General features: G+C 49.4%; 1 protein-coding gene across 1 annotated transcript; it reads left to right on the top strand.

Moving 5' to 3' along the window:
* The first annotated feature begins 1,779 nt into the window (after window positions 1–1,779).
* Window positions 1,780–17,987, top strand: cox10 (cytochrome c oxidase assembly factor heme A:farnesyltransferase COX10). The gene is made up of 7 exons (XM_011603138.2): window positions 1,780–1,909; window positions 2,554–2,696; window positions 2,809–3,187; window positions 3,954–4,078; window positions 15,526–15,596; window positions 16,287–16,519; window positions 17,237–17,987. The coding sequence occupies exons 1-7, from the start codon at window positions 1,879–1,881 to the stop codon at window positions 17,665–17,667; spliced, it is 1,413 nt and encodes a 470-aa protein (XP_011601440.2). The 5' UTR covers window positions 1,780–1,878; the 3' UTR covers window positions 17,668–17,987.
* The last annotated feature ends 2,155 nt before the right edge of the window (window positions 17,988–20,142 follow it).

Raw genomic sequence — 20,142 nt, 5'->3', positions numbered from 1 at the left:
AGCCTTGATTGTGTGAGATGATCTGCATGGTGCATCATCAAAAAAATAAATAATCCACATGGTGTGATTCCTCAAAACGGATTATAGGAAGGTTCAGTGGTGCTTGTAAAGCATTAAACTGCAGCCTTGACTCACTGGGTTTAATAAGTGAATGGATGAAGAGGACAGAGTCTATTTCTGTTCCTTATATTGAGTATGATCTCTGTAATCAGGACCACATGATGAGCTCCCCCCCGCTCAGTAAAGGTGATTGTTGGAGGAAATGAAACGCCCAGACAAAACGGACAACCACCATTTTATTATCTTTGTGTCAATAAGGCATCGCTGCAGAGTGAGGGCACCAGAAGGGGGGCATTAATCAGGGGGTTTCCATCTTGTTGTCCATGGCAGCCAGGGCCAGCCAGATGATCGTCCTCATAAATACCAACAACGCGGCCTGTCGGAGGACACGCAAGCACACTGGACAAAAGGACAGCGTTGAATTAGACAACAGCTTTGGGTGAAATGGAGTCTGCCTTCAAATGAGAGGTGACCAGCAACAATGTGGAAAAGGCTCACCTGTGTGTTGAAGCATTAAGGTTTTTTATTGTGGTATATTCATATACGTCTCTAGGATGTAAAGATGCCAACCTGTCCTTTAGTAGTAGTAGTAGTAGTAGTAGTAGTAGTAGTAGTAGTAGTAGTAGTAGTAGGAGTGGGAGTAGTAGTAGTAGTAGTAGTAGTAGTAGTAGTAGTAGTAGTAGTAGCAGTAGCTGAGTAGTAGTAGTAGCAGCAGCTCACCAGCAGCAGTAGTAGTAGCAGCAGTAGTAGTAGTAGTAGTAGCAGCAGTAGCTGAGTAGCACTAGTAGTAGCAGAAGTAGTAGTAGCAGTAGTAGTAGTAGCAGTAGCTGTGTAGTAGTGGTAGTTGTAGTAGCAGTAGAAGTAGAAGTAGTAGTAGTTGTAACTGTAGTAGTAGCAGTAGCAGTAGCTGAGCAGCAGTAGTAGTAGTAGTAGTTGTAATAGTAGTAGTAGTAGCAGCAGTAGTTGTAGCAGTAGCTGAGCAGAAGTATCAGTAGTAGTAGTAGTAGTAGTAGTAGTAGTAGCAGCAGCAGCAATAGTAGTAGCAGTAGCTGAGTAGCAGTAGTAGTAGCAGAAGTAGTAGTAGCAGTAGTAGTAGTAGCAGTAGCTGTGTAGTAGTGGTAGTTGTGGTAGCAGTAGAAGTAGTAGTAGTTGTAACAGTAGTAGTATCAGTAGCAGCAGTAGTAGCAGTTGTAGTATGAGCTTACCAGCAGTAGTAGCAGCAGTAGCAGTAGCTGAGCAGTAGTGGTAGTAGTAGTACTAGTAGCAGTTGTAGTAGTAGTAGTAGCAGTAGCTGAGCAGTAGTGGTAGTAGTAGTACTAGTAGCAGTTGTAGTAGTAGTAGCAGTAGTAGTAGCAGTAGCTGAGCAGTAGTGGTAGTATTAGTACTAGTAGCAGTAGTAGCAGCAGAAGAAGTAGCAGTAGTAGTAGTAACAGTAGCTGTGTAGTAGTGGTAGTTGTAGCAGTAGCAGTAGTAGCAGTAGCAGTAGTAGTAGGAGGAGGAGAAGTACTACTTGGTCGTGTTAAAGCCAAGCATGGTCTGTATCTTAGAAATGTCCACTACTGATTATCATTTAAGAATTTGAGATTCAAAATTGTACTTTTTTTCCAATTATTGTTTGATTCCGAAGTCAAAAAACATTTTAATTGCGGATTTGTCTCGTGTTTTAGTGATTAATTGTTGTCTTTTATAAGCGAACTAACCAAACGAGTGACGTCATTCACGTTACCCCGGAAGTACTTTTTAGCTTCAGCGGTCATAATGGCGGCTCGCAGCATGTGAAAGGGGTCGGGAGGGGAGCCGGCTTTATGATACGAGAACATGTATATAACACCATGTAGCAGACTGTCAGGTAACATAAAGTAATAACGGATAAAACGTTTGATATCTAGTCTCAACGCAAAAACATTTTGTCTCTGAAAAGGTTCGGTGAAGCGAAAGCGGAAGCTATCGAACTAGCTTAGCATAGCGCTTACTGTACTGTACTGTGCTGTGAGTGGCTAGTCGCTAGTAATGACCTTAGATGGAAGTTTATCATCAGTGGCCAATTAGTATGCCAAATTATTGTGGATACATTTATATAACTGTTCACGTAATGTGAAAATCGGTGGTTGTGTGGAATTTTAATTTGTTACATTGCAGATAGATTGCATCATAGAAAGTTATGCATTTGAAATTGCGATATTGCTACTGTGTTATTGCACCATTCACCTTTTATTATCACGTTTTATTTAGTCATTTAAATACCATGCTAAAAACATTACTTACTAGCACTTAGAAAAATAGATACTACGTGATGGAGTGAAAAATTACGAACAATCATTTTCTGCATCCTGTAGTTGTAGCCTTCAGTTATTTGAGTTGCATCTTTTATTAATATTCATGTTTTAAGCAATACCTCCACTACCCTACCTTAACCCTACTAACTAATTAAATGTCCACAAAACCCTTTGCATTGATGGTAATGAGATTCATTCTGCTTAATGCTTCTTGCAGGTTTGATTGGCGTAAATCTGAAACGGAAGTTAGTTCAAAATGTTCCCAAATGTAATCCAATTGCTCGCAGCCTTATTCAGCTGCACAGAAGATGTCCCTCAAACTGGCTCACATATCAGCACCTCAACTTCCTGAAACGCCAAGTAAGCTGCCCTTAGTTCCTTCAACTCGATCCCTATACATTAATCATTTTTGCTTTATGGGTGAGTATGTTTTAATCCTCTCCGTAAACAACCGGCTTCTTTTTTTTTGCAGTATGTGTCAAAGAGTAGCAGCGAGCTTCATCAACGTGCCATCCCCAAACAGGCCCAAGTCCTAAATATTGTGGATGAGAGAGATGACAGCACTGAAAGGCAAGTGCAGAGAGTACCAGCTTTTGATCCAGTTAGTCCAGAATCTGCAACTCCTGAACCTCCTGAACCACCCAACGTGAAGCTTGCTTCACAAGATGTGGCAGTCGAGAACAGTCGCCTCTCCGGTACGATAGGGACCCCTCATGTCGAGACTCCTCATGTCCAGGTGGAGACAGATGAGGCAAAGGAAGCACGTTTGGACAGACAATGGAAGCAGCTTAAACTGGATGTGGCTGACTTGCCAGGTATCTACTCCAGGCTCTCCAAAATCAAACTGACAGGTATGCATTTTGGATTGTTTAAAACAATACGTGTTTTGCTATCAAATGAGGTGTCATTTGATTGAGGCTGTTTTCTTCTTGTTGTTAAATGCATTTGTACTGATGACAGTGGTCAGCAGCTTTCTTCTGGATAAAATCACATCTCAACAGTGTGTGAAGGCACACGGACATCAGAGAAGACGTGTTTTTGATTGTTGATATGTGGCTTTTGGCTGTGAGGATGACAAAAAAAGCTGAATGCAGGAAGAGTGAGCGGCTTTGTGAACCGATATGAATCCACATTTGTGCTCTCGTGCATGATTATCTCTATATTTTGTGACGTTACATTGTGGTTACACTTGCATCATCAAACTATCTGTATATTTGTCCAACCACCATTTTAAACAAAAATAATTGTGCCTTATACTCCTATAAATACGAGTATAAAGGTGTTTACTACACTTTTTTTTTCTAGGTTCTGTTTTTACAGAAGTTAATAAACTAATTGATTCTTTTTATGTGACCAAACCAACAGAATGATACATTCAATGTTCTGGTTGAACGTCACTCGCAGGTTTTAGATCCACGTCTCAACACTTAGAAATAATTAGTTAATTTTGGAATGAATCACAAAAAATGGTCCATTCCAAATTGAGATTTTTTTTAATATTTTTTTTCCTACACAAATGTCAGTATCATCTGTTTTTTGGCCTAACTGGACACCTGAAATCAAAGAAAAAATAAACTGGACTGTAAAGTTGTATCATTTTATTCTTGATGTTTGCAGCGTTGGTGGTTACAACAGCAGCCGCTGGTTATGCAATGGCTCCGGTGCCCTTTGACCCTCTGACCTTTGTCGTGGCCTCCCTGGGAACGGGTCTCGCCTCATGTGCCGCAAATTCAATTAACCAGGTCAGTGGTCCTCCCAACCATTCAGGCCTGGCTTGTGCTGCGTCCACCTGTAAACCTCACCAATGTGTGAATAATAACATTGACTTCTCATCAGATTTGGAGATTTGTGCACTTTTAGCAAGTCCTAAATATCATGAGCTTCCAGAGATTGGAGGTAAACTGGAAGCATGTGTGTTTACTGTGTAATAAACCGCCCATGAATCGCACGACTAACCACAGTTTATTTACTCCCATTACAAATGGCCCATACAGCAGAAATGGTAAACACAACTGTGGCTAAAGGCGTTAGCTTTGCGAAGTGGATTTTTACATTCCTCTTGTCTCAGGAAGAGTCGGTTTGTGGATTGTCCCGGCGCTGGTGTCCTCTTTTTGACGTCCTTGTTGACAGTGCGGTTGGAAAGCTGCCCAGCACACCCTCCCATCTACTCCTCAGACATTCTTCTTCTGCTACGCATTCAAAAACACTCCAAATTGTCTCTAACACTGTTATTATTCCCCAGTTGAAAGCTTCTTGTCTGTGCAGTAAACACTGCAGCACAAGTACACCTCGACTCTCAGGACGTCAGGAGTTTTGCCCCCGCTGCTACCTGTAGTTAATGTTGTACACAGGAATTTGCTCCATGACTCAGTGCTGTTAGCATAATGAGTGACCTCTCCCTTGGCCCTTGAACGAACTCGAAGTTGTGTCTTTGGCCTGTAATTTGGCGAAGGCTTTGATTACACTGAGGCTTCCTGCCCCGGGGGCTGACACACACGCTGCTGTCCTCCATGCTGCTCCAGCTCGTTCCTCCGTCACATCTGTGGACGTGAATCTGCCAAAGTTCCCTCACTCTTGTTTTTATTGAGTGGCATTCAGTCCTTTTCAGCTCCCAGTCTAATGCTATTTTCAGTCTGTTTCACCTCCTCATTATGAGCAGGTGTGTAAATATCCTACAGGTATTTGAAAAATGAGAGTCGTCCAGGCTCCAGCTCCAAGACAGTCGGGGCGTTGAGAGACGTAATAGGCGGCTGCCACTGTTCGTCCCTCACGCGTGCCTTTATCTGCAGGACCACCCTCACATCAGTCCTGTCAGTCTTCATTTTCTCCACTAAATCGGCCCCCGGGTTGTGATACAACACGGCCTCATATTTCAGTGAAGCCCTGTTTGCTTTTCAGTGCCTCGTTTGTCGGCTCCTCGGGTCAACTGGGGCTTCAGACCTCGAATGAGAAAGAGTTAAAAAGGCATTTTAAAAGCCGTAGAGGTCACAACTCTCATTAAGTAATCTTTGAAAGGATGATTGGGGATGAGCGTGTTTAAAGGCTGCCGTTGCCCGTCTGGTATGAGAGCTATGTGTCCCCCTGCCTGCGAATGAAAGGTAATTGTGGGTGTTTTTATTTGAGTATGGGTGACGTGTAATGGCCTGTTGCACTGCGGCGGCCGTGGCGGCGTTCTTCAAAGAAGCAGCCTCACCTGACGTCCCTGCTCTCACCCCCTCACTGGTTCATTGGTGCCGCAGCAGAAACTCATCCTTCCTTCGTTTGTGCTGCCAGATCTTTGCGCTCTGTAGCCCCACCACAATCCCTTAACGCCCCACATCGAACGAGGCGACGGTGCACGCGTGTGACCACGCAACCGCCGAATTACCTCGAGGGAGGAACAAAATGCTTTGGCTCTTGGAAGCTGCAGCCAGACCTTCCAAGGAGCTGTCAGAAGCCGAGGCGGCTCGACGTCCCGTCGGGAAGCGCCCACGGGGCAAATACAGATGTTGCGGTCGTCTTTTAGAATGTTGCTCTAAACAGGAAACTGACAGAAGGGTGTGAACGCTTGGAGTCGCGTAACAACGCTGCCTATAGAGTTTCCCAGCAGAGTCAACAAGAGTGCATATTTTATTGATGCTGCCTTTTAATTAAAAACAAATAAAATGGCCTTGTTGTGATCCTTTTAATCATTGGACACGATCACGGGTGCCAGGTTCATCCATTAAGCTCGAGCGGCTGCGTCGCTTCCTTTTGCTCTTCCGCTCCGTTTTAAAGCTGCTGGTAATTCTGCGTCCTGCACAGTTTGATCGCGTCCTTCGGGTTTCGGCGCAGGACTTGGACAGATCGGGCTGGTTCCACTCCTCGCTCTTTCTCTTTCATAGCCTTCCTGCTTGAAACCGTAACCGTGGTTGCGGCGTCGGGGTCTGGTTCCCCCCCCTGACCAGGCAGAACCTCTGCAGGTGTTCCAGCTGTCATCACCTTCCAGTCTGGGCACCGTCTCACCTAATTGGGTAATTGAGTCAGAAGACTTTTTTATGCCGGAGCCAAAAAGGCTGCGGGCTTCCCTGAGGTGTCCCGGTTCACCAGAACAGGCCCAGTGTTCCCCGTTCCTGAGCGCTGCTGGGCTGTTCTGACAGCGGTTATGTTGGAATCGCACCAGCGTTGGTCTGTGAGGAAAGCTCGGTCTGACTTGTGTGTCTGCCATGTGTCATTTCTGCTTTTGTGACTATTGTAGCGGGTTTTTCTTTTGTGTCTCCGTCTCCTGTGGTGAGTGGTCTGAAGCTAGCACGCACAGGCGAGCCCCCACAAGCCCCCGGCCCGCCACTCCTCGCTCCAGCCCCCCGGCTCCGCCCCTCTGTCCTGTCCTGTGTGGACATGCATCATTTACCCTCATGTACGCGTCCGCATGTGCGTCGTGGTCCTCCATCTCTCCTCTAATGAAGTTCTTGTTGTGAGACTCCACCGAGACACGTTGACGTGGTGTTTTCACGTCTACGTACGAGTCGTTAAGAACGGAGGATCGTTGCAGTGTGTTTAGTGTTGTGAGGGCGTTAATTAGGTCGGGCAAATGATTTCACTTTATGTGTGCTTTTAGAATCTAAATGAACGTTTACAAGACCAGTCGGAGGCTCTTTGGGAGGTGGGGAGGGGGGGAATAATCAGTTCCTCCGCACATGTTGCTGGAAAAGGGGTGCCTGTGAAAGCGTTTGTGTCCTGATGGACGCCGCGGCGCTGAGGTGTGATTGTTTGCAGATTTTTGGTGAAGGGAAATTAAAAAGCTCTCTGACTCCCCAAGATGCTCCTCCCCAACAGTTGAAGCCGCCCTTTTGGTAGATGGCGCCGGGAGGCGTCCGTCCGGGAGTCCTGTCGTCTAATTGGCTGTTCAGAAGTGTTTTGTCTGGATCATTTAGGCGCTTTCACAGGTGCCTTTGCTAAAGTTAAAGGCCAAACACATCAGAGGCTGAACAACACGAGGGATTGAGGGAGAGGTTTTCTCCCCCCTGAGTGCAGCTGCTGCTCTTTTAGATTAACAAGGTTAAAACAAAAGTGTGTTCTGATCTTTGACATCCATCCCATTTGGTTCTTTGTACTGAAGCTCTCCACCAAGCTGTTCCCTTTGCCTGGGAGAAGGAACAAATTCCTTTTTAATTGCAAGATGGCCCAAAAACTGCCTTTTCTGTTTTTTAACCGTAGGATTAATATAAATATTTAACATTTCTGTTTAATATTTAATTTTTTACAGGCTTTTGTCTGATGGACCCCAGGGTTCCAGGCTGGTTTAAACTGTACAAACGCACGTGTGGCAGCCTCAGAGGGGAGACAGATGGTTTCCTTTGATAAAGTGGTGGAGGGTAAATCCATCAATTATACAGCCCCAAAATGATGCTGAAGGGAAGTGGGAGCTAAGATGGGTGCCAGGCAAAGATCGCCAGTATTATTCTATACGTTAATCATATTTAAGCTACGTTCAATCATCTAGAATTTGTCTTTTTACCCTGCAGAGCAACATTCTAAAAACGCTGGTAGGTTTAGCTACTACTTTATTAGGATTGTGAGCAGCAGCGGAGCAGCTAACAGCCTTTATGCTGTCGATTTTATGTGTAGAAGTTCTCCCACTGGTGCGAATCCTTACAGTTCCACTTCCTGCCGAGCCGTCAATAAAACGCGCTTCATTAAATCCCGCTGAGGAATTTTAAGAGTTAGATTGGAAGCCCCAGATCCTCCTCATCAGCAGATTTAATTGTTGGCTCGAGCAGCGTTTAACAACTTCAAAGTTTCGGCTTTTGTTCAGAGCCATCGGAACATCTCCTCGCTCACGTCATCTGTTTTTGAAGCTCACACCTGCGACCGTGCGGCGCTCACACGCAACACGTCTCCCGGGCTGTCAGGGCCAAGGCGTGTTGTGCAAACACGCCTTGGCCACAATAGCGCCGCCGTCACCCAAGGGGATGAAGATGACTGAGTGATGGGCAGGCTGAGCACCTCCCCCCCACCTCCTGGATGAGCTGTTAGTTTCTGACAAAACACTGTGATTATGGGCTTCGGCTAACAAGGAGCGATTAAGACGCTATTGAGTCAATTGGGGGGGTGCAGTCATCGCTGAACCTTCTGGTGCGATGAAGTGGTCACGTTTGATCTCACGCAAGCTGAGTAAATGTTGGAACTCCGGCTACAACAGCTACGTCACTGCCTGTGTGAGCGGGGGCACGATTAGCATCCACTGACTTTAGAGACATGGTCGCGTCCCCGTACACACGCCATAACCCTGCACGTTTTTATTTTTAAACGGAATGCCTAGATTCTGCAGGTGATTGTGCGTTTAAGATGATGGCGTGGCCCCGTAATGATTTTCCTCTTTGTGAGTCTCAACCCAAGACAAGTGGGAGGCCTCATTGTGTGACGCTGTGGTCCATGGATAATTAACAAAAAAGCAAGTAGGCCAGTTGGTGGCATGTCTGAGAGGCAGCCCGGAATGCTAATTTGGTTAGGAGAAGCTTTGGGGTGAGAGCATCTCTGTTGGAAAACAAAATGGTTCCCTTCGTCGGTATCACTCACTTAAAGGCATTTACGTTTAAATACTTAGATGCTGCAACCTTTGACAGGTTTTTCCCTTTTCTCAAATTACAAAATGATCCGCAACGACGTCTCATTAACTGCTTTTTCATGATAAATACATCACCTTTTATCCCCCATCAAAGTCGACTGTAATGATAAAGATTGCGGTGATAATTGTTCCGTGCTAATCAGATGTTATGCTAACTGTTACTGGCCAGAGGCTTCAGAGTGTCACTCACTGTGCTGATTGTTTTACATGGCTGCGAGGCAATCTATACCTAGTAATTAGTACGTACATCCAAGTAAAGGTAATAGATTCTCAGATTCTAATGAGAACGGTGCTCAGAGATGTTCAGTTCTACCTGTTTCTCCGCTCTTTGTACCAGCCATTACTGTTTTTGCTTTGTAGCTAACCACACCTGAGGATCACAAAGGGAGCAAAACAGCAAAAGCTGCCTCTTTCTCCCATTCCCCCAACAACACAGCGTCATTGCGCGATGCTTTTAGGACTTAATAACTGTTTACCGAGGCCCACCTGTCAGTTCAGGGCTGCAGCCAACTGCAGGGACACATCTGATCTGGTTCCTAAGCGACGTCTTTCATCGAGGCGCCGTTCTTTCATACGTTTCCAAACATGTTTCCCAGGGTAAACTGCCTTCTCATTCTTCTTGCTAAACATTTCTTTGGCACGTGATGAAGGTGACCTTGTGTAAACAGCCGGGTCCGGTTCTTCTTCAAAAAAAAACCAACCCAAAAACCTCCAGCGCCTCGCTCGCCCTCCGCCTGCCCACGAGCGCTTTGAGCGCCACACGTGTGTTTTGCTGCGGAGGCCGATAATGTCGCCGTCCGCCGTGCTTTCAAAGGGCAGGAAGTAAGCGCCAGCGTGCTCCCCTTCATTTTCCACCCACAGAACTGTAATCATCCTGAGAACGATAAGCTTCGTGCCTGCGTGTGGGTGCCGGGTTCATCCCCATCCAGAGGATTCAACGTGTCCGTGCGCCCTCAGTGGTCCCGGGCGTCGGCCCGGAGACCTTTTTCATCCTGGGAATTCTTTTGTAGCCATTGCTGCTGCAGGGATTAAAGAGAGTGGCTCTAATTTAACCACCTCGCCCTTTTTATGCTGCTTTCTGTTGCCTTTCGGGCTTTGATGAATCCTTTGCTCCGCGTTCTGTGCACACACGTGCACGTGAACTTCAAGGTGGCAGCAGACGGCAGATGGTGTCCCTGATAAGAGCGTTTTCAGCTGGCTAAATTGTAATGGCACGATTTATTGGCTATAAAACTCAGGGAGCATTTCAGAAACCCCTGTAAAGCAGCTCTGATGTGACGAGTTTGTGGCTAGCACCTCCGAACTCTGCTCTCTGTATCACGTAACATCCTGACAGGAAGAATTCCTGTTACATCCATGCGACAGAGGGCTGACAGCTCACTAAAGAACCTGTCGAGAGGCTGACTCGGTGTTTTCCTCTCGGGGTGTGGAGAGAAGAGAGGAATCAGACGCTAGCAGCAGGGGGGGCAGGCTGCTGTTCACAGGCTCTGAGACACAAATGCTGGAGCTGCTCGTTGTGTTGTGCTGGCGTCGGCTGTCTTGTCAGATGTCGCACGTGTCTTCCCGCTCGCCACCCGGCTGCACCGATCAACACGCCAAATGCAAAGTCGGGCGGGAGCTCCGCCTCCTCCGGGGCGCCGTCGTTTTGATTTGAAAAGCTCGTTGAAAGGACCTGTCCGGACGAAGGGCCGCGTTCCGCCGCGGGCCGCCGCTGCCGGTGCACATCTGGCAGAGGTGCTGACGGCCGCCGTCACGTTCGAGAGAACGCTCCCAATTTCCGAGGGGCGCGTTTCATCGGGACGTTCAGGACCAGCCGTGCCAGAGACGTATTAGAGTTGACACACGCTCATTCCAGGCTCGTTGAGGTCAGACGCAGCTGTGCCTCAAACTCCAAACACACACTCCTGCCCTGTTTCCAAACCGGACCAAACTGTTCTGGGCCTTTCAAACGGCATCTCCTGTCAGACACACCAGCGCTGAAGGTGGAAAGGACTGTTTATTTCCCTTTAAACAAGTGACCACACACACACACTCTCTCTCGGCCTTTAGCTGATATATTTTCCCACAGTATGTCAGACCGAGTCGCTGTGATTTATCTTTATAGTTAATGCTAATCAGGAAGGGCAGAGAAATGCCTCCATGAGTAACTGTAACTTATCAGACTCAGACTAGCGATACGTAGCTACTCAAAGGGAATTTCTCCTGTTTGCACAGTTGATAACTTTGACGCAGGGTGAAAATAAATGTGCGCTGGCGTCCAGCGGCGCGAGATTCCGCGGGGATAACTTCTCCTGTAACGGAGGAATGATATATGAAAGTCTTTGGCTCCGCTTCAGTCCAGTCTTTAACATTCTGGTGTGACGTATATTTCGACTAAAGTGGCATATTTATGAATGAGCCTCTGTGGCCGCCATCGTTCTGTGAGCTGAAACCAAACCTGGATTTGATAATCTCCTCATGAGAGAAGCTCTTCTGCTTCCCACCCCGGCGTCGGTGTGTAATCCTCCCTTAAACTAGGAGCCACTGCGCCCTGGTTCCAGTCTAAGGCAGCAGAACTGATGAGGGACTGTGGTATCATATGGCGCATGAGAAAATGTGGTCCCCCCCCATCTCATTTCAGGCACCGACTCTCTCCTCCCAAATTCCGTGCGTCTCCTCAGATCGATTAGGGCAGAGGTAATGCGGCTGTGCTCGGCATTAATTGGCAGATTAACATACGGCCAGTTTAGCACTTCACTGTAGCACACTGGAGCCATTAATCAGGAGGGAGGCGCTGCCAGCTGAAAGGCTGCCAGCGGCTCTGCCCGGCCCACTAGGCAGAGGAGCCGTAATTGTGGGTTTAGCATAGCCCAAAGGGAGAAGTGATCCGGCCTCGGGCCAGACGGCACTGCAGCCTCGACCGTCCAGGACGGAAGAGACACGCCGAGGGGGGGAACATGGGAGCCTCTCGCTTGTGAAGGGACTTTAGGCGCTGTCACACGTAGCATCCCTCCCCCGCCGCGGCTTTTATGTTTACTGTGAACCGAAGGAAGGCGCCGGACGCCGGAGTTGTTCCGGATCACGCCGAGCGCCATGGGTTGATTCTTTAAACTTGAATTTCACTTAATGGCTGCTGTTGTCTTGGCAAGTGAGACATCGATCTGGACACCGGTCCGTCACAGACTGGTATTAAGCCGGCGTTAGCATGACTTTGTTGCACCGCCTTAGTAGTAATGCTAAACCAGAGCTAGCTGAGCGTAGCATATTCAGTGTAGCTGAATCTTGGCTCAGACCTGAAGGCATGAAAACGACCCTCTTCCCAGCTAATCTACCACGTTGCATCAAAAGAGGCGGAGGGGCTTGAAAAACATCTGCCAGCTGTCCGTCGGCAGCGTTCCAGACTGGGTCGCCGCTCGCCTGTTTTCCTCTTTCACCTTGGTGCCGTGAACCCAGAGATGAACCCGGTGTGAACGTTACCTTGGAGCGCCAATAACCAACAGCGTGTCTCTGGTTACCGGTTCATTGAGGCTGAATAAAACTTGAGTTTAGAGCTGATGGATTTAATGCTTCTTATTCCAGAGCGCTCCGTCTTTGTCTTCTGTCTCCAGACTCATCATGCTCATCTGTTCTCACCCGCGTTCTGTACTTCTTGACGTTAATTTGCTCAGTCGCTCTGTTAATAATTAGCCGTGGCAGCGTTGGACAGGTTCCCGAGGCTAACTGTGACATCACAGCATTGTTCACATAGCTTCTTCTCACTGAACACGCACCTGAAGCTCTAATCTGACAGAGCAGCACCCAGGAACCCCCTTAATCTTCCCGGTCTGCGTGTTTTCCCTGTTGTTTCGTTTCCCTTCACTCATTCCATCTAAAAACGTTGCGAACGTCTGCCAGGACCGTTGAACTGACATCTGAGGTCGGCTCAATCGGTGCAGATCTGAGGCTGGTTGGTCACCGAGCGCTTGATCCCAGACGCTCCGCGCTTGGCGTTGGAGGGGGCTTTGAGAGCTCTCCTGCTCTGTCAAGTGGACTTGGCTCGAAGGCGCCCCAGCGCCGCCCACCCTGCGTGCACGTGCGGCTCTGCCATCCTGCTGCAGCGCACGTGAGCAGGTGACAAGTGATGGTCTTTTATTTTGGTGAGTTTACCCAGTGTGCACCTGGGTTTTCATCAGGAGGGCGAGGACGATGTGGTGTTGAGACTAGCTGAGGTTGTGTGTGTGTGTGTGTGTGAGTAAATACACAGCGTGCAGTCATGTGACTCCTCCGTGACCTTCAGTCAGTGGGGAGGGGGTCGGGAACCAATCAGCCACACAGAGAACAAACTCTTTTCCTTCTTTGTCCTTAATTGTGCGGTTCACCGTCCAACCTGATCCAAGTACGTGGCCCCTCATTTCCCTCAGTATCAAAGTCACCGCAGCTGCACGAGGGTTCCTGGGCTTGGAAACAAGAACAGGAAGTGTGCCTACAGCCCGTCCTGGTGTTGGGGGCAGGTCCGCTCTTTGATAGCTCCGAGCATCTGCCAGCTCCCCCCCCCCCCCGGCTGTGGTTCCCTCTTCGGACGCGCCTGTTTTCCATCTATATCACCTGGAAGATCATTGTTCCAACAGTTCTTTGCTGCGCGTCTGTGTTTGCGGTTAGAATCCAAAGCAGCCGCCAGCTCTTCCTAACAGCCTCTTCCATCGCCCCGGCGACCCCGGTGTCCCGACCCGATCCGTCAGAATCAGGAAACAGCGCGGCTGTCTGATGGCAGATCTTTCATCTCTCAACCTTCATCTGTGTGCAGCAGATAAAGCTCCGATCCAAAGCTCCGTTTCGCTCCCCTGGTGTCGGCCTGTGAATAACGAGTGAGCTCCCAGAATAAACGGCTGGCACCGGAACGGTCCGATACGGTGGCTCTGGTGGGGAGCGATGTGAGCTGGTACCAGTTAGCAGGGACCACATTCACCAGTTCAACTAAAGTGGAAACTTTGGGACATTTTACTGTCCTCTAGTTTGTTTTCAACCCAAATATGTGCCTCCTCTTGGGAAAAAAAACAAAAAACTTGGTGTGTTTACATGTTGTTGTTGACCTATTCCGTTAGCATACCTGTAGCAACGCACGTGCACGTCCACGTCCACGTGCAGGAAAGGGCTCCGTTTATTTAATGCCGTCTGTGACGCGGCGGTGTCGGGCGGAAACAATGACGCGGTGCCACCGATGTGAACCAGATGAGGGAGGGAGGAGCCAGAACAGGACCGGCAGAGCGGCGTTGGCTTCAGAGCATCTGCACAGCGGCGAGGCGGGTCGGTCCGAACGGTTCCTCCTGTCCTTCAGACACAGGACCACCACCTCTTCAGTGTCTGGATCTTTGTTTCACACGCGGGATCCGAACCCAGTAGATGTGTTTTTATGTGAGCGATGTTGCAGCGAGCTTGGCCCCCGGCCCTGGCCCCCACCCGGCCCCGGCCCTGGCCCTGGCCCCGGCCCTGGCCCCCGCCCCCGCCCCCGGCCCCACCTGAGGCCTGGGTGAACGGGGCTCTGCTCTGGCCACACCCTGCATTTCTCTCTCCGCGGCCCCTGACCTCCTGACGCATTTCCTGACCCGGGAAATAGAATTAACACCTCGGTCTGGGCCCAGGGGTCCCGCGGAGGCCCACACAGCTGTCCGTTAGACGGGGCCGGTCCGCCGACACCCTGCTAGCTCCAGTGCAACTCATCGGGCTAAACTCACCTGCCTCTCTCTGAATGCTCGTTCCTGCCCTGGAAGCAGCACAGCTCCTCTGAGTTTTGGGTGGTTCTGGTGCGGACCGCGATGACCCCAGAGCTGCAGGGTTTCCCATCAGAACCCACCTCTTTTCCTGTGCTGTGTTCAGGTTCTTTTAAACACCACCAGGATCTTGCATTTTAACATGTTTCAGCTTCATGATCAGACTAAATCAGAAAAGTGCTTTCAGAAGAAAAAGATCCATGATCTGTTTATGAGATATTTTATGAGGCGCGTATATCACAGGAGATGGAGCCTTCTATTCCATACATTTTATCTGTTTTCTTCATTACCCAAAGGGGCTAAACGCACATGTGTGTGTGTTGGCTCGTGCACCCTGGTGCACGCACGCAGATTAACCAGTTCCTGCGTTTAAGCGCCCCATGTGTTTGCATTTTAGTCACACATTTCCAATCTCGTGGGGGCACTTTGAAGCAGACTCCTCCAGAGCAGATCATAAAACGGGAGGATAAGTAGTTTTTCACATACTTGCGTCCCAGAACTCCCCCGACCCAACAGCACGGCCTCCACCTTCCACCTCCGAGGTGAGCATGTGCTGCCCCCCTCCCCCCCCCCCACCACACACACACACACACACTTTGTTTCTGTCCAGATGTGTCATGGAAAGAGTCACAAATGCAGCTGTGGTGGAAGTCCTGGCAGGACTTATAGATTTCCTAAATTGATTTACGTGTCTGTGAACATTAACGCGGCGCGGAGGGGGGGGGGGGGGGTGCCGGCGCTGGCGGGACCCTCCATCATTCCCCCGTAAACGTGTGTCGTTCGGAGCGGCTCGCTGGGAACAGCGGAGGCGTTTTACCTGCAGGGCGGCAGGAAGGAGCACGTGGACGCTGACGCTGTGTGTTTTCTGTTTTCACAGTACTTCGAGGTGCCCTTCGACTCCAACATGAACCGAACCAAGAACCGCCCGCTGGTCCGAGGACAAATCAGGTATCAGGTGTTTGTGTTTGCATGTGTACCTGTGTCACACACACACACACACACACACACACACACACGCCATTGTGATGCAAAACCACAGGTGTATTTGTCCGTGTTAGAATAAAATCCCTTAAATAAAGCATCAGCCCATATTGAGTTCTGGACAGTGGAGTGTGACCTTAACGGGGGTGTCGGTCAGCAGCGGCGCTTCTCTGCCTCACACCTGTCGGGTGTAATGCGACCACGCTTCGGAGGAGGAGGGGCTTCTCGACCTGCCCCGCCACCACAGGAAGCTGCCCCTTCCTCGCCCCGGGGACCCTCTGGAGGTGGAGAAGAGGAGGATGCTCGGCACCATAGCTTGGGTTTGAGGAATTCTCCGCTGGATTGGGGGGGGGGGGGGGAGTCGAGCCGATGTCCTGCGTCTAAACACAGCCCCCCCCCCCCCCCCCCCCCCCCCCTCCCCACTGGTGTCTGTGAGATGTGTAAAAACGCTGTCCACCACTCTGGAGGCCTGAACGTGGAGCCAAACAAGCCATCAGCAGGCCTCGCTTCACACTTTCTCCGTGTTTTCTTTAGAATGCAGCCAGTTTGTGCCCCCCCCACGGGCCTGGGTGGGGGGGCAGCTGTCTGTCAATGTTTCATCCCTTTCTGTGCTCACACATCTGTTGCATCTCTAATTTTCTCGTCCCCTCGCATCAGCCCCCTCCACGCCGTGACCTTTGCCCTGGCCTGTGGAGTTCCTGGCGTCACCCTGCTAACGCTGGCCGTTAACCCCCTGACGGGCCTTCTGGGTGCCCTCAACATCTTCCTCTACACTTGTTGTTACACGCCGCTCAAGAGGCTCAGCATCGCCAACACCTGGGTGGGGGCGGTGGTGGGCGCCATCCCGCCCGTCATGGGCTGGACCGCCGCTACAGGCTGTCTGGAGCCAGGTACGACTCGTTATTGCTGACTTTGTCTGTTTGAGGGTTTCCAATTTCCCCTTTTATGAAACATTTTGAAGTTTCTAACAAGTCGCGTCTTGTGGAGGTTCAACTTTAACGGGCGATTAAAATCCAGTATTTCACCTTCTGAAGCGGCGAAACTCTGGCTCTGCTTTGTTGTAGCTGCAAACAAAGTCTCGATTAACGCATCGACTTGAACAGCTCGTCACATGAAAGGGCTTAATTACACTTATTCACTCAGGGCTACGAAAGTGGAATGATTTAGCGTGCTAGCGTAGCGAGGGCGGGGCCTAACGGGCCCGTGTGAAACAGTGCTTTGTTATGGCAACGGGGCGAGATGTTTCCGTCGTGTTCCTCCGAGAGCTGCAGGCCTGCAAATATTTGACCTGCGTGATGCGTTCAGTGGAAATCCGTCGAATGGGAGACGAGGCCGGCGACTAATGGGACGTTGACTGGTAATGTGATGAGTCACCGTTCTCCCGGGAAACGTCGCATTAGGCTCTCGTACAGGCGGCGCAATAATCGCCGGTGAAGTCGCTCTGTTTTGAAAGCGTCCAGATGTTCGGCGGTTCCATCTGGAATTAGACAATTACACCTTTAAACAAAGCCAGATTTCTTCTGTGGTCACATCTGTGCAGAGGTGGATCGCTGCCACTTGTTCGCTGATGCCCCCCCCCCCCCCCTCTCTCTTGCCCCCGCCCACAGGTGCCCTGCTGCTGGGGGCGTTGCTGTACAGCTGGCAGTTCCCGCACTTCAACGCCCTCAGCTGGAACTTGAGGGAAGACTACTCGCGCGGCGGCTACCGCATGATGTCCGTCACCCACCCGGGCCTGTGCAAGCGGGTGGCCCTGCGCCACAGCCTGGGCCTGGTCGGCCTGTCCGCCTTGGCGCCCGCGGTGGACCTGACCACGTGGGCGTTCCCCGTGGTCTCGCTGCCCATCAACCTGTACATCAGCTACCTGGCCGTCCGCTTCTACCACAAGTCGGACCGCAGCAACGCCCGGAAGCTGTTCTTCTGCAGCCTGTGGCACCTGCCCATGCTGCTGCTGCTGGCGCTCACCTGCAAGAAGCCGCGCCGGGACGCCGACGCCCCCGCCCCCGCCGCCGCCTCGCCGGCGGACTGTATGGTGTCGTAGCCGCCGCGGCGCCCGTTTTAACCTCCGTGTCCTCCCGTCAGGAGCTGCATTGGGATCATTGTATCGGATTTACAGACACAGCGGGCGATCACGTGTGTGTGGACTGAATATACTGTATTTATTTGTCATATTGTGGACGACGGACGCTCCCGCGCGCCCACTCGCGGCTCAAAAATCGCACAAATGAAACGGTCGCCGCTTCCCAAATCGATCCCCGACAAATACCGACAGGATCAAAATGCTTGCTTGGAGATTCTCAGACATTCTGCTGGGATTCACCCGAAATTCAAATGTTCCGCCAAATAAACACATGACTGCGACTCTGTCTCCTGTTTTCACTGCACTCGCCCGCTGCCGATTCAGGAAGCTTGGCCAGAACTGGGTCCGCGGGTCGTTCGGGGCGTTTAGATTCATGTTTCCTCGTCCCTCCTGAGGAGCCCTGTTTAGGGGACCACCTCTGCACCTGTCAGTCAACATTCCCCCCCCCCCCCTCCCTCCTTACTCCCTCGTTTTTGGCGTTTGGTTGCACTTACTGCGCCGCGCCCGCGTTCCCCTCCCCGGCCGTGGGATTTATCCAAGGCCGGGGAGGCCCGAAACGGCCCCGACGTCCTCGTAAAGCGTCTGAGCGGATACGAGTTTTGGTATCGGCGGGGTGAAAGGGGAGCGATGGAGCCAGCTGCCGCGGCCGAGGGAGGGAAACGTGGGGAAAGGACACACACGCGCAACCTGTTCAGGGATCAGATATCACAGCCAACCTTCAGAGCTCAGGCCCAGTTTACAACGTCCGCTGGCCCGGGGGTGCAGCCGGCGCTGGGCCCGGCGCTGTCTTGTCCCTCAGACGGGTCTGATCACTTCTTATATCTGAAACATCAGACCTCATCACTTCAAATATGGCATGATTACCGATGCGTGTTTGATTAATTAGAAGAGATATGGAGGTGTTAGCGTCCCCCCCGTGGATGCTAACATTTCTACCGAAGCCTGTGATGGACAAAGAAGTTATAGAAATTACTAGTAAGGGTTCACTTGAACCCTGAACTGGAGTTTTTGGGTGCTCTCAGTCTGTGCTTTCACAGCTACGCGCCACCCAAACGCTGGCCAGGTAAGGATTTCGGCTCTTTCCGTTCTTTAAATTGTTGCCGCACGAAGCAAAGTTCCTTAAAAATAACAAAATTTGGAAAATAAAAGAGGCTAAAAATGATGTAAAGTTACAAACGGTCTCCGGTGTCAAATGTTTCTATTTTAAAGTGGATTTCCATTGAAACGTCGGATCATTTCACTGTTCACGTACGTGCACAGAGGAAACTTGACTAAGTTTTGGTCAGTTTATGTGTTCGGGATCCGTCAGTTATACGACGACCAAAAGCTTCCAGAAATTTTTATTGCCCAGAATGACTCATATTTTTTAATACATCTGTTAATTGTAAACGTGGAGAATTTTCTTAATTTTTTGTTTCTAAGGTAATTTGTCCCGTATTTTTATTTTTTTTTTGTAGTTTTTTTTTTTTTAAACCCTGTGACACACAATTTAGATATTACTTTTTTTTGTGGAAATTAAATTCACAATTATTTTATTTGCTCTTTCTTCCTGTATCAATTTCAAATTTTGCCAGATTTCGGCATCAGTCAAACTCAGGTTTAGTGGCTCTGGTGACCTTTGGCCTCCCTTCAGCCCCTTCACTAATCTAGAATCTAGTTTCAGGAAACTAAAATCAAATATTACCAAACGGATCAGACCCGACTGACAGAATTCATCCTGAATTGCGGTGTTTTTAAAATCTGGGAACCGGTCAAATCATTTCAAAGAAGAGATCTGTTTAAATCCAGTCCGCCGGTGATCTGGTGGTTTGGAATTCCGGATCTACTTTGACTCGTCTCGAAAACGAGCTCCAGCCTTTATTTGACCACTTTCCTTTTCTTTTCTCTTCAAATCCGAAAATCAAGTTCTTCTTCCTCTCCTGAGGTTTTAGCCTCCGCGTTTGAAAGATGACTACATTTACGCAATAAGGAGAATAAATCCACTTTATTCCGCGGTCAGCTTCCTTTATTACGCAGCCTTTGATGTAAAAATACCCGCCGTATTTTGAGAATGAGGGGAAAAAAAGCTAAATAGATGCCTGCAGGCAGATGGGCAATTATCTCTATTTGTGCAGAGACCGAGTCGACTGTCGGGCTCTTTTTGGATTTTAAAAACTCTCAAATGAAATAAAAACTAATTCCATAACAGCCTCGCGGAGAATATTAGTTTAAAAAGTCGGAACCCGGAATAAACCTGTCGAGTGACCTTTGCTGCGTATTTTCAAATGAATGTAACAACGTTGCGTCACGAATAAAATCACAAATGACATCATTATTCAAAATAAATAAATAAAACAAACACACACGATCACTTAATAAACATTAAACAACATAAAAACGTTAAAAACATTAGTACAAATGAATGTGATTCGCCTGGAAATGTTATAATAACGTTAG

This window comes from Takifugu rubripes, chromosome 1 (genome assembly GCF_901000725.2).
Source record: "Takifugu rubripes chromosome 1, fTakRub1.2, whole genome shotgun sequence".
Lineage (NCBI taxonomy): Eukaryota > Metazoa > Chordata > Actinopteri > Tetraodontiformes > Tetraodontidae > Takifugu > Takifugu rubripes.
Note: the sequence above shows the minus strand (reverse complement) of the source record. Positions and strands in the feature narration are given on the sequence as shown.

What these genes read in the sequence shown, in the direction of transcription:
- cox10 (XM_011603138.2), top strand. Translation starts at nt 1,879, where the DNA reads ATGTATATAACACCATGTAGCAGACTGTCAG. An exon ending in TCAACTTCCTGAAACGCCAA is followed by an intron (nt 2,697 to 2,808) that starts GTAAGCTGCCCT and finishes TTTTTTTTGCAG; the next exon opens with TATGTGTCAAAGAGTAGCAG. An exon ending in CTGGTCCGAGGACAAATCAG is followed by an intron (nt 15,597 to 16,286) that starts GTATCAGGTGTT and finishes CCCTCGCATCAG; the next exon opens with CCCCCTCCACGCCGTGACCT.